This window comes from Peromyscus leucopus, chromosome 6, assembly GCF_004664715.2.
Source record: "Peromyscus leucopus breed LL Stock chromosome 6, UCI_PerLeu_2.1, whole genome shotgun sequence".
NCBI lineage: Eukaryota > Metazoa > Chordata > Mammalia > Rodentia > Cricetidae > Peromyscus > Peromyscus leucopus.
Window position 1 is genome coordinate 52579513 of NC_051068.1, and position 15199 is coordinate 52594711.

The following is a 15199-nucleotide window of genomic DNA, read 5'->3' on the forward strand; positions in this document are numbered from 1 at the left end:
CCTGTGTCGTTCACCTATTCGAGCGACACTCACAATCTTGGAGAAGTGAGAAGCATCAGGTAAATTTCCTCTTCTGGGTCATGTACATGTTGCAATTCCTTCCCACAGCTTTACACAGCCACTTTCTTCAGGCTATTCATTTCTCAAGTACCACCTCCCTGGATAGTTCTCCCCTGGGGATGGTGAAGATTCCTTACTCCTCTGTACTCTCTTCTTTTATTTTTTTTTCCTATCACTTATTTTTTAGTCAGCTTATTCTACAAACACTATTAAAATAATTTGGCTGGTTATATTGTTTTTTGTCTTTTCATTAAGTGCAAATGAATAGAATGATAATAGCGAATAGAATGATAAATCAAATTCATCAATGTATAGGAAACAATGCACCCCAAAGTGCTGAGTCTTTGAGAAAATAGATAATATTGATGAACTTTTAGCAAAATTAACCACAAGATAGAGAGAAGATTCAAATTAATAAAATTAGTGATGAAAAGGAAGACATAACAACTGATTTCTCTGAGGAAATCGAGAGATAAGGATGTACTTTAAAAACTTGTACTTCGCTGGGCGTGGTGGCGCACGCCTTTAATCCCAGCACTCGGGAGGCAGAGCCAGGCGGATCTCTGTGAGTTCGAGGCCAGCCTGGACTACCAAGTGAGCTCCAGGAAAGGCGCAAAGCTACACAGAGAAACCCTGTCTCGAAAAAACCAAAAAAAAAAAAAAAAAAACTTGTACTTCACCAAATTAGAAACTCTAAAATAAACAGATAATTTTATTGATATACACAACCTTACAAAGTCAAATCAAGACCAAATAAGTGATTTAAACAGAACCAACCCTCCCACAGTGAAATAGAGGAAATAATTAAAAGTTTCCCAAACCACAAGAAGCCCAGAGCCAAATAGATTCAGAATAGAGTTCTATCAGACTTTCAAAGAGCATTAAGGCTAATACTCCTCAAATTATTTCACAACATAGAAACAAAGAGAAAACTGTCAAATACTTTTGATGAGGCTACAACTACTCTGATACCTGAACTATATAAAGACCCAACAAAGAAAGATAATCACAGATCAATTTCCCTTATGAACATAGATGCAAAAATTCTCAATAAAATACTTAAGAACTTAATGCAAGAATCCATAAAAATGATCATTCACCATGATTAAGTAGGCTTCATTTCAGGGATGCAGGAATGGTTCAACCCATGTAAATTGATCAGTGTAACCCACTACATTAACAGACTAAAAGATAAAGACCTGATCATCTCATTATTTTCAGAAAAACTGACAAAATCCTATACCCTTCATGATAATAAACTTGGAGAGACTAGGAATAAAAGCAACATACCTCAGCATAATAAAGGCAAATTACAGTAAACCAACATCAACCCATGCAGAGAAAACTTGAAGCATTTCTCCTAAAATCAGGATAAAGAAAAGGTTGTCCACTCTCTCCATACCTACTCAGTATAGTACTTGAGCTCTTTTGGAAGTCACTCTGTAGACCAGGCTGACCTCAAATTCAGAGACTGCCTGCCTCTGCCTCTCCAGTGCTAGGATTAGAGGCCTGAACCCCTACTGCCCAGTGTCATATGATTTTATAGATGAATGCTCCTAAAAATTGCCCCATGAAAATTCTACAACTGACAAGCACTTTTAGCAAAGTAGTTAGGTTTTAAAAAAAAAAAAAACATTGAAACATGAAAATCTATAGTTTCCAATATGCGAGTCACAAGCAGACTGAGAAAGAAATCAGAGAAACAATACCACACAAAGAAAGAAAAAGAGAGAGGGGGGGAGGGAGGGAGAAAAAAAAGGAAGAAAGGAAGGAAAATAAAAGAAAAATATTTGGGGTAATTCTAAACAAGAAAGCAAAAGATTTGTATAATAAAAACTTTAAGGCACTAAAGAAGATATCAGAAGGTAGAAAGATTACCTATTCTCATGAATCAATAATATATATAGCAAAACTGGTCTTTCTACCAAAAGCACTCTACAGATTTAATGCCATCCCCATCAAAATTCCAGCACAATTCTTCATAGAACTTGAAAGAAAAAGTTTCAGCTCCATGTGGAAACATACACACACACAAGGGGAAAAAAGGATATTAAAACAACTCTGAATAATAAAAGTACTTCTACAGGTATTACCATCAAAGATTTTAAATTGTACTACAGAGCTATAGCAATAAAAGCAACATAGTAATGGCTTAAAAACAGACACATTAATTAGTTGATTAATAAAATTAAACAGAGGACACAATAATTAGACACACCTAGGGCACCTAATTTTTTTCAATGAAGAAGTTAGAAACACACACTGAAGAAAGGACAGAATCTTCACAAATGATGCTGGTCAAATTTGATGGCTGTATGTAAAAGAATCCAATTAGATCTATATTTATTATTATGCAAAAAATTTAACTACAAATGGATCAAGGACCTCCACATAAGGGCAGATGTCTAAATCTGATAGAAGAGAAAGTAAAAAATTCATTAGCACAGGACATGACTCTCTGAACAAGACACCAATGAATAGCACAAGCACTAAGATCAAGAATTAGTAAGTGGAACCTCATGAAAATAAAAAGTTTCTGTATGACTAAACAAACAAACAAGCAAACCCAATATCAGTCAAACAAATGAGCAGGCTACAGAATAAGAAAGATTTTTATCAATCACACATCCTATAGAAGGCCAATATCTAAAACATATAAAGTACTAAAAACTTGGACATCAAGAAAAAAAATAACCCAATTTAAAAATAGAGTTCTAATATTAATAGGGTTCTGCTTAATAGAGAGCTCTTAAAAGATGAAACACAAAAGACGGGGAAAACCCTAAATATTCAACATCCTTAGTCATCACGGATATGTAAATCCAAACTACTTTGAGATTTCACGTTACAAAAGTCAGAATGGTTAATATCAATAAAGCTCATGACAGGTCACGCTAGTGAGCATGTGGGGAAAGGCAAACACACATCCGTTGCTGGTGAGAGTGAAACTTGTACAGCCACTATGGAAATCAGTGTGGCAGTTCCTCAGGAAGATGGGACTTGATCTACCTCAAGAGTCACCTATAGCACTCTTGGGCATATACCTAAAATATATTTCATCCCAATATGGAGACACTTAGTTCAACCATGTTCAGTCCTGCACTATTCATAACAGTCATGAATTGGAAACACTCTAGATGCCCATCAATGGATGAATGAATAATAAAAGTAGATTACATTAATATTAACACAATGGAATATTACTCAACTGTTAAATAAAAGGAATCGTGTAATTTGTAGGTAAAAAACTGAGGCCAGAAAAAAAAATCATGAATGAAATGACCCATACCAAAAAAGATAAACATGGTATGAAACTCTTACATGTGGCTGCCATCTTGTATGCCTTCAATAAGCATGCTAGTATCTGTACAACCGCAGAGGCTAGATATTGAGTAAAGGACTAAAGGAGAGGGAAGGAAATCATAAGGTGTGAGAAGTAGAATACATTTCTGAGAAATGGGGAGGGGCTAGAAATGGAGAATTAAATGAGCGGGGTGGGTGGGGGGGAATAAAGGGAGAGCCAATTACCACTAAGAACTATTTGAAGGGACATATGGAAACCTACTATAGTAGAAGCATCTTAAAATATATACGTACACAAATGAAATCTACATGGAATTACCAAATAACAGGGAGAAAAATCCCACCTGGATCCCTTCTTCCACCAAGTAAATCCTTCAGTGCTAGGAATTGATTACATCTAATTGGGTTGTTTGCCCAAAGAGCCTCGTGGAAATTCCTGATGAACTCAGGCTATTGCCAAGTTAATTGGTAGCTCTACACAAATTTCTGTTGGGCATAATCATTTCCATTAGATTTTCATTTCCAAGCACAATCTTTTATCTCCCAATTCTTGATGTTTTCTTTTTTTCTTGTCTGTCTGTTTGCTGTTTTATTCTGGTTTACTTATTTGTTTAATTAGCCTGTACATTTTCTAAAGAGAGGGAGAATGAAGACATGGAATTGCATATGGCAGGAGGTGTAGAGGAGCTGGGAGGAGACAGTGGGGAAATTATGATCAGAATATACAAAAGTCTATAATCTAGATAAAATAGTATCTATATATCCTACTACGATTATGAGGTTGTAACTCATTCAGTGATGGTTCACAGTATGTATATCTTTGGCAGATCTGTGAGAAAAACAAATACATGAAATGTGCCTACTTTCTTGAAAAGTTCGCTCATAGATCCTGTGTAGGAGTTCATGTTGAAGTAAAACACTTACATAAATGAATTTGAAACTCGAGACTTCAGTTCAGCCTAAACTTCATCAAGTAACGAAGCTTAGTGACTATTCAAGTAACCCACAGTCTGTGAGCTATTGGAAAAAGATGAGTACCACATAGGGAAAGAGGATTACAATGTCAGCCAGAATGTAGAGTTTGTTTCTTGCTAAAGATGCAATTGAAACAATTGAAAGGGATTCTTTCCCTGCAAATATTCCACTTTGGGAATTTTTTTTTCACTTTTCCTCAATAAGTACACTACATTCAATCAAATTTTAAAAAAATAATGTGAATCTGTTCCACATATCTATACATATACATATACGTGTGTGTGTGTGTGTGTGTGTGTGTGTGTGTGTGTGTGTGTGTGTAGATAAAAATATAAGTAGTACTCTGTGTGATCAATAGTTAATTTGAATAACTGTCAGATTTTGTTATTCAGCTTGCTTTATACACTGCTGAAATTGTCTAAAGCCTTTGTATTTTGAGCATGTGGAAATTCTAACGAATACAAAACGGTTATATTGTATTCTAGGTTTTATTTTAATGTTTTTATCCAACATTCATACAATTCCTGACATGGTCAAATAGTCAGAAGGTCATATTTTCAATTTTTTTTCATCTAAAAGAACAATTTTCAATTGACTGTAGGTAACCTTAAAATTATTTTTATAGTCTAGATATATCCAATTACTAAAAAAATTAAATACTAACAACATTGTAAAGTAATGTTCCCAAATGTGCATGCATCTCTGGTAAGGGGCATGAATCAGTCACCATATGTAGGACAGGAAACATCCGACTTTGTCCTCCTCCGTTTACCTCAGAGCTGTTCTCCTGAAGAAGTAGGGCTTTGGGTTTCTTCTGACTTTTACTGGATACTTCTGTAGATGTATTCCCTTCATTAGGTGGATTTACTTCCTTTATAAACTGATGAGCAACATCTAACACATTGGATAAGATTTGAGATTTTGCCTATTAAAAAAGGAAGAGTTCTGTCAAGAAGCTTAATACAGGAACCTAAGTAGTTCACAAACAATCCATCAAGTTTTCAGTGTTGTATGACTCATTAAATACAATTAAAAACAATAAAATTTAATTGTTATTTAAAATAAAAACTACCAGTTTATGTTTTTTATCATTTATTTGTGATCATAATTTAATCATATCCCCCCCTTTCTCCCTTCAAACCTTCCCATAAACCCCTCTTTGCTCTCTTTCAAATACATGACATTTTTTCATTTAATGTCACATGAGTACAAGTATGTGCACATACATTTAATTTCCTAAATATACCCTGCTCAGTCTGTATAATGTTACTTGGATATATGTTTTCAGAGCTGACAATTTGGTATCAGAAAAACAACTGGTGTGCTCTTCCCTGGGGAAGCTGATTTCTTCCTTAGTTGCCTGTATTTCTTTGTGCATTATTGAGGCTTAATGGACTTGCACTTTGACATGTCTGTTGTTAATCTTTGTTCAGCTCATTTTTGGCATTCATGTTTGTGAGACTCTATGGCTGCAGCTTTTTAAATTACTAAGAAAAAATAATCCCACAGCAAACTCTTGGTACCTCTGGCTCTTTCATTCTTTCTGGCCCCTCTTCCTCAAGTACAGAAGTTGTCTTTATAGGTGTATTTATTGGGACTAAACTTCACACTTCTACATTTTGATTGGTTGTTGGTTTTTGTAATGGTCCCTGGCTGTTGCAAAGAGAAGTTTCCTTAATACGATGTGAAGACTATGCTTACCTGTGGGTAGCAGGTAGTGAACAAATATTTAAAATATAGTTAGGAAAATGCTGGCTTAGTAACATGGTGATTGTAGGCTCTCCTGCAAGATCCATAACTTCACCAGTCCTGAGAAGTTGGGTAGGATTATAGTACCAGGCACAATTTCCCTTTAGATTGGCAGGTCTTATGTCCAATTAGAGAGCTGCTGTTACTGCCAATATATGGGTGCCATTACAGCATTTTTAGTGTTATTGTGTCATGTTGGTAGTTGTTGGGGTTAGTGGACACCATAGGTTGGAAGAACTGTTGGTTGCTTCCCCTCCTTTGGAAGCTTGCATGGTTGCTTCTGCTATCAACCATCCTAACAGTGGCAGCCATCGACTGAACGCAATATTTGGGACTCATGCTATTCTAAGCATCTTTAAAATAATATGTTATTTAGTCCTCAAGGAAACTCTAAAATGTAATCAGTTGTGGGTTTTTTTGTTTGTGTATTTGTTTGTTTGTTTTCTGTTTCTGGGATAAAGCAACTCCAGATCAGAAAGATTAAATAACTAGGCTTTGGTCACATAGTCAGTGGGAAGCAGAGTGGGGAAATGTGTAAATCTAAGGAGTCACAGTCTTTCCACTATGCTACCCTCAAATAGAATGCTGTGTTACTTTATATATTCCGTGGTTAAAAAAAAAAAAAAAAAAAAAAAAAAAAAAAAAAAAAAAAAAAAAAAAAAAAAAACTCTCTAAATATATCATATATATTAGGATCCTAGATGGGTTGTAATGAGTTTTCCTTTGTAACGAAACATCTTTAAGAAGCACATACTATCCGGAAGTTGACAACAGAAAGTGTTCTCTGTACTTCCCTAATTCTCCAAGTCATTCCTCATTCTGTGCCTTCACTCCTGGGGTGACCTACAGCAAATGTTTTGTTACTGTATCTTTATCTTCATCCTCTTGGCCTGCAAAAACCCTAGGTCTCCCTCTGAAATCATCTCCTGCTTTTCTACAATGCCCTGACCCCTCCCTCTTCTATTTTATGACACCTGGAGCTCTTTGCCATCACTTATTATATGGATTTCACATCATCATTTGGCTTGTGTCCATCCTGTGCATATTAAGAGGCTCATAAAAGGAAGAAGTGTGCCTTCTGAAACCTTGTACACCTATTAGAGTGTCCACTAAGTGGTGATTAGTAAAAAAAAAAAAAAAAAAAAAAAAAAAAGCAAAGTATAAAAAGAGGCAAAAGAGCTACAGAAACTTTAAAAATGAATTAAAAAACAGTGTTAAAAATAACTTTGCTTATGTCTTCTTAGGGCATGTCTCTGGATGGGGAAACTTGACAAGGCTTATTTTCTGCGGGGTCTCCTACCCGCTCGGTCCTATGACTCTACAAAATTTGAACTAATTAGATCTCTATTTGAACTAATTTCCAAGAGAGAAACACAAGGTCTCCAAAGGATTTCTGAGATACTGAGCATCAGGAACACAAAAATATGGATCACACTTACCAGGAAATATCAAAACAAGAGGAAGGGTACCAGCAGGGTTCAGAAGTTACTGTTTTGTCCTCTGCTGTGGCAATATTCTACTTTAAAATATTCATCTAGTAAAAATATTAAGTAGCTAAGATTATATTGAAACTCTTTAGTTATGACCTTTTGCAAATCTGTTAAGATACATTGCAGCCTGAACTGGTAATGAATCAGTGATTACCAAATCAAGTAGTGTTATTTCATGGTTAATTTAGTAGACTACACGTGAAAATATGACTATGTGCCTTGCACACATGAATTGCTACTTGCACTGTACACTGACCTTGGCAGCTGCCCCACATTTCCCCAGTGAATACCCACATACATCTGTGCAGCTTTTGCTTTAAAAGATATTCAAGGCAATGGTAAAGATCAGCCTTAAAGGAACAATTCTAGTCATTATTTTTATTCCAGAGAAAAATAGAACATAGTCTGATTTTAAACTGTCAATAATAAAGGTCTGTGAATTTTGAAAGCACTCATACTATTTGGCTTTCATATAATATTTATATCAATGGTATAGTAAATTTTAAACCATTCAAATATGGAACCATTCAAAAGTATAGATAAATATTGCCAATAAATGTTACTCTTGTTCTAATATGAATCTGGCTACCAATGTTCCAATATCTTTTATAACATTCTTATATAGCATGTTAAATATCAATATATGGCAAAAAATATATTGAAGTTAGTTTACTATTAAAATGTGGTCTTTTTATTTAGAAGATGTCAAATTTCATACAGAGATGTCTACTAGGTCTCTGGGAAATGGACAGGGGAAAGTTGGAGAACAGTTCTTAGAAATAAATCTAGCCAATGTTTGTTGTTGTTGTTAAATGAAATACCTGTGTAATGGAAACTTTAATATACTGAATAAAGAAACTAATGAAAAAAATCTACATTCTGGAACATGGAGAGACCTTCCATGCTCACAGACTGGCAGAAAGAATATTGTGAAAATGCTATTAAACCATAAAAGCACTACAGATTCAGAAAAATTCCTATAAAAACTCAAACAATAGTCTTCACATATAAAAAAAAATAACTTACTATCCATAGAGAAGCTCTAAATACCCAAGAAGCCAAGGCAATCCAAAACAACAAAATGTTTGACTTCATGTCCCATTGTGAAGTCATTGTATTAAAAACATCATGGTTCTGATGTGGGAAAAGATGCATAGATCATCAGGGTAATTAATATAGAGGAGCCAAAAGTAAACCCATGCAGCTTCAACCACCTGATCTTGGACAAAGATGGCAAAAACATACATCTGAGAAAACACAGCATGTCAACCAAATGTTTCTTTAAAAGAGAAAAGAAAACAAAAAATGGGTACCCACATCCAGAAGAATGAAGCTAGACATGTCCCTTTTTAAAAATTGATGTTAATTAAATTTTTGAGAATTTTGTACAATGAATTTTCATCAGTTACCACCACTACTCTAATTCTCCTCATAAATTCTCCAAGATTCACAAACCTATTTCATGTCTTCCTTATTTTTTAAATAATCTATTTAGTCCAACTTGTGCTTTCCATATACTAATGGATGTGGAGTCATCCACTGGAACATGGTCACCTTAAAAGGGCTGCACCCTTAAATAAACCTGACCCCTCGAGAAGCCAACAGCTACCAAAAGCTCCTCAGTTAAGGTTCATGTGGCTAAGACCCAGTTATTGTGTGCAAATAATCAAACAAAACAAAAAACTATTGAAAATGGATCAAAGGCATTAATTTATTACCAGAAATGTATAGGGGAAAATACTTCAAGTCTTTCTGGACAGACTACAACAACTCAGGAAATTATTACTAGAATAAAAAAAATAATGTACATGGAATGGCAAAGGGTCTGCCCAGCAAAAGAAAAATTTATTTGAGTTTAAAACAGAATGGGGAATCTTTGCTAGATATATATTTGACAAAGGATTAACATTTAAAATATATAAAGGTCTTAAATATCCAAGACACTAATAAATCCTACGACCTAGTCAATGAATGGTCTAATGAAACGATGAGACTGCTCTCAGAAGCAGAAGTCAACAGGACCAATAAATATTTTAAAATATGTTTGGCAATTTTATCCTCCATGTGAATGAAATTTAAAACTACATTTAGATTCTTGACTTCAGTCAGAATGACTATCATTTAAAATTAAAATCCTGAAAGAAATTCTAGCAAGAGTGAAAGAGAAAGGGAACAGTTATGTCCTGCTTGTGGAACACAAACTGGTCCAACTATTGAAAGCAGTATGGGAGCATCCCAAAAGTCTAAAAGTAGAACTATCAGTGACCCAACTATACTACTTCTGGGTGCATATACTCTAGGAATTCTAAGTCAACATACAACAGAGACACCATCACATCCATGTTTATATATTACTGTGGTGGTATTCTAATTATACTGAAATGTGATGTTGATTGTATGTTAATAAATAAAGTTGCTCAGGGGTCAGAGCTATTAGAGCCACAGACAGAGTGTGGCGGTGGTGGCGCACGCCTTTAATCCCATAGATCTCTGTGTGTTCAGGGATACAGCCAGCATTGGAGACATATGCCTTTAAGACCTGGGGGGCTATACATACAGACAGTGACGAAGCAGTCACGTGTTTGGGTTTACAACCAATGAGAAGGCAGAATGACTATGAAACGACTTAGACACAGGGAAATAGCTCTCTTTCGGGAAGCCAGGACCACCACAGGAGGAAGGGTGAGATTTTAGCTCTGAGCTCTGACCTCTCGGCTTTCTCTTTTACATTGGTTCTGTGTTTCTTATTTAATAGGACGGTTGTTTACATCTACATATTACCATGCACAACAGCCAAGTTATGAAATAAGCTTGATGTCCAACAACAAATGAACATATAAAGAATATGTGAAATATATTTTGTTCATCAAATAATGAAATTATTATTTTATGGAAAAGAGACACAAGTACATATTAAGTGAAGTATATCTAACACATAGAGACAGACATTATGTTTTCTACCATTTGTGAAATGTAGAATTCTGGATGTATGAAATGATATGTAAGTACCTGAAAGTTGCGATGGGAGGAATAGGGGGGAGGAAGAAGCTAATGGAAAGGAGAATGGGAACAATAAAGGGATAAAATTGGAAGTAGATGGAGTATGGTCAAATTTGTCTTGTGGATAAAAAGGTTACATATTCATAAAAGAACAAATCCACCAAGAGTTTATTTCAATTCTGAATATCTTTGCCACAAATACAAGGGCATGAACATTTGTAAAAGAAATATTACTAAAGCTTACATCACACATATCCAATCCCATACATTAATAGTGGCAGATTTCAATACCCAACTCTGACCAATGGACAGGTAGTCAACAGAGAAACTATACAGAGAAATAACTGAACAGGTGTTATGATTTAAATGGACATAACAGCTATCTACAGAACATTTCACCCAAACACCAAAGAATATACCTTCTTCACATCACCTCATGGAACCTTCTACAAAATTGAACACATACTCCGTTACAAAGAAAGTCTTAACACATAGGAAAAATATCAAAATAAACCCCTGTATCTTATCAGAGCATCATGGATTAAACTTGGAGTTCAACAAAAACAAAAACTACAGAAAGCCTACAAACTTGTGGAAACTAAACAACTTTCAACTAAATTACCACTGGGTCAAGAAAGAAATGAATAAGAAATTAAAGACTCCTAGAAAACAATGAAAATGAATTCACACCATACCCAAACTTATGGAACAAAATGAAAGCAGTGCTAAGAGGAAAGTTCATAGCACTAAGTGCCTGCATAAAGAACTTGGAGAAATCTCAGACTAGCAACTTAATAGCACACCTGAAATCTCTAGAAGAAAAAGAAGCAAACATACCTAAGAGGAGTAGACAGCAAGAAATCATCAAACTGAGGGATGAAATCAATAAAACAGAAAAAAAAGAGAATAATATAAAGAATCAATAAAACAAAAAGGTGATTCTTTGATAAAATCAACAAGATATAGACCCTTACTAAAAGGTAGAGAAAGAATATCTAAATCAACAAAATCAGAAATAAAAAATAGGACCTAACAGCAGGCACTGAGAAAATCCAGACAATATTAGGTCAAACTTCAAAAAAATCAGGAAAAACAAACCATATAAAATATGTTGGGGTACCTTTTATCAAACAAGTGAAAGACCTGTATGACAAAAACTTCAAGTCTTTTAAGAAATAAAAAAAAATAGGACCTAACAGCAGGCACTGAGAAAATCCAGACAATATTAGGTCAAACTTCAAAAAAATCAGGAAAAACAAACCATATAAAATATGTTGGGGTGCCTTTTATCAAACAAGTGAAAGACCTGTATGACAAAAACTTCAAGTCTTTTAAGAAAAACATGGAGAAGATATCAAAAGATGAAAAGGTCTCCCATGCTCATGGATCAGTAGGATTAATATAGTACAAATGGTCATCTTGACAAAAGCAGTCTACAGATTCAATGCAATCCCCATCAAAATTACAACACAATTTTTTACAGACCTTGAAAGAAAATACTTATCTTCATATGAAAAAACAAAAACAGGATAGCTAGTACAATAAAAGAACTTCTGGAGATATCACCATCCCTGATCTCAAACTCTACTATAGGACTGTAGTAATAAAAACAGCATGGTATTGGCATAAAAAAGAAAAAAACAGTCAGGTGGATAAATGGAATCAAATTGAAGACCCAGACATAAATCCACCCACCTATACACACTTGATTTTTAATAAAGAAGCCAAAATTTTTAACAAAGAAGCCAAAATACAATGGGAAAAAGAAAGCTTCTTCAAGAAAATGGTGCTGAAATAACTGGACGTCAACATGTAGAAGAATGCAAATAGATCTATATCTGTCACACTGTATCAATCTCAAGTCCAAGTGGATCAAAGACTTCAACATAAATCCAATTACACTGAACCTGATAGAAGAGAAAGTGGGAAGTAGCCTTGAACACATTGGCACGGAGACAATTTCCTGAATATAGCACCAGTAGCACAGGTACTGAGATCGACAATAACAGGGACTTCATGAAACTGAAAAGGTTCGGTAAGACAAAGGACAGTGTCAATAGGACAAAACAGCAGTCAAAAGAATGGCAAAATATCTTCACCAACCCCACATCTGACATGGTGTTAATCTCCAAAATAATAAAGAACTCAAGAAGCTAAACTTCAAAAATCCATATAATCCAATTTAAATATGGGATAAAAATCTAAATCTAGAATTCTCAACAGAATAATCTCAAATGACAGAGAAACACTTAAAGAAATAATAGTAAGACCAGGATCTGTCCCTGGCGCATGAGCTGGCTTTTTGGAACCTATTCCCTACGGATGGATACCTTGCTCAGTCTTGATACAGAGCAGTGGAGCTTAGTCCTGCCTCAACTTAATATACCATGCATTGTTGACTCCTGTGGGAGGCCTTATTCTTTCTGAGGAGCGGGGGCATGTAGAAAGGAGGTCAGGGGAGGGAACAGAAGGGTAGGATGGGGAGGCAACTGTGGTTAGTAGGCAAAACAAATTTAAAATTTTTAGAATTAAAAAAAGAAATATCCAACATCCTTTACCATAAGGAAAATGAAAATAAAATAACACTGTGACTCCATCTCACACCTGTCAGAACAGCTAAGATCAAAAGCACTAATTAATCACAGTTTATGATGGATAGGATGTATGGCAATTAGAACACTCTTCCATTTCTGATGGTAGTGCAAAGAGCCACTTTTTAAATCAATATGACAGTTTTTCAGAAAATTCAGAATCAATCACCTTACCACTCTTGGGTGTATACCCAAAGGATATTCAGTCCTACCAGAAGGACACTTGCTCAACTAAGTTTGTAGCATCTTTATTGGTAATATCCAGAAACTGGAAATAACCTAGACGTCCCCTAACCAAAGAATGAATAAAGAAAATATGGTACATTTACACAATGGAGTACTGTTCAGCTATTAAAAACAATGACATCAAGAAATTTGAAGGCAAATGGATGGAACTAGAAAAGAAAAATCATCCCGAGTGAAGTAACCCAAACCCAGAAATACAAACATGGTATGTACTCATTCATAAGTGGGTATTAGCTATAAAGTAAAGGAAAACCACACTACAGTCCATAGATCCAAAGAGGCTAGATAACAAAGAGTGTTTAAAGTGTGATTCATGAATCTTCCCTGAAGAGGAAATTGAAGAGATTTTCTGGGTGGACTAGGGGCAGGTGAGGATTAGAACTTGAGGAATCAGCTTTGGAAGATGAATGGAGGGGAAATTCCTAAAAGAGATTACTGAAAGGGGCATGGGAGCATTTCAGGATCAGATAGAAACCTGATACAAAGGAAACTCCCATGAGCCTACAAGCATGATCCCAGCTAAGATTTCTAGCAATAACAAATATGTAGCCTGAACTGACCATCTCCTGAGATCACACTGATGAATATCCCAATTGCCATTAGAAAGCCTTCATCCAGTAACTGATGGAAACAGATGCATAGACCCACAGTCAAACATTAGGCTGAGCTCAGATATCCTACAGAAGAGGGGAAGGAAGGACTGTAAGAGCCAGAGGTACCAAGGAAACATCACAAGAAAACCCACAGATACAACTAACTGGGCTCATAGGAATTTACAAAGTTTGAGCTAACAACCAAGGAGCCTGCATGGAACCAACCTAGGCCATCTAGCTATATGTGAGTTGTGTAGCTTGGTCTTCTTGTTGGGACTCCTAACAATGAGAGCAGAGGCTGTCCCTAAGGCCTCAGCTGCCTCTTGGGACCCTATTCCTCATACTAGGTTGCCATGCTCAGTCTTAATAGAAGGCGAGATGCTTAGTCTTACCATAACTTGATATGCCATGTTTTGTTGATATCCATGAGAGGCCTACCCTCTTCTAAACAAAAACAGAGAAGGAATAGATTGTGTGTAGCAGGGAGAGCATAGGGGAGAGGAGGAGGGAATGGGAGAACAGGAGGGAGGGGAAACTGAGGTCAGAATATAAAATAAATAAATTAAATAAACTTAAAAACATCTAGTTGGAGAAGGTAGTAAGGATTACTGAGAGACAAAGGTGACCTATTCATCACAGATATCTGCTTAGCCACATCTCAGTGACAGTTAGTTGTCTAACCTCAGAAAAAAAATTGAATAGTGGATTTTTGTTCTTAATTTATAGTAACCTACTTGTTTTTTGTATTTGACTAAGCATGCAAACATAAATTACCATCCCATCATATTAAGGTCTTAAAATATAAAAATTTTTCCTAGATGTAACTATAGTTAACATTTGGAAACATACCCCTGAAAAACTTTGTGTCTATTTAAAGGTACACTTTTAAACTTGTGATGCAAATCACATTATCTTCATTCAATGATACAATAGCTATCATGTTAGATACTAAACTGTCAATGAATGATAATATAAAGATGATTATGTTTATAATGGATTAATATGTCCATTACTCATAGTATTGTACCATCTATTAAGAAATTGTTTTCAAATTGAGAAACCAGTCAAACAAAATTTTCTTTTTAATCTTCCAAACATGAAAATTTAAGTACAACAGTGCTAACAAATAGGAATAAAATAAGGAGATTGTGGTTGCATACATTTACCTGTGCAACTATAATCCATGTTAAGA

The 15199-nt window shown here is 35.2% G+C and overlaps 1 protein-coding gene across 7 annotated transcripts in view; it reads right to left on the reverse strand.

The window, feature by feature from the left end:
* The window catches only part of Zbbx (zinc finger B-box domain containing), a 101449-nt gene that overhangs the window by 46397 nt on the left and 39853 nt on the right, over nt 1-15199 (reverse strand). For all 7 annotated transcript variants that reach the window (XM_028867194.2, XM_037206666.1, XM_037206665.1 and 4 more), the window contains one exon: nt 5111-5263. In XM_028867194.2, coding sequence (XP_028723027.1) covers nt 5111-5263 — 153 coding nt within the window. The remainder of the gene's footprint in view (nt 1-5110; nt 5264-15199) is intronic.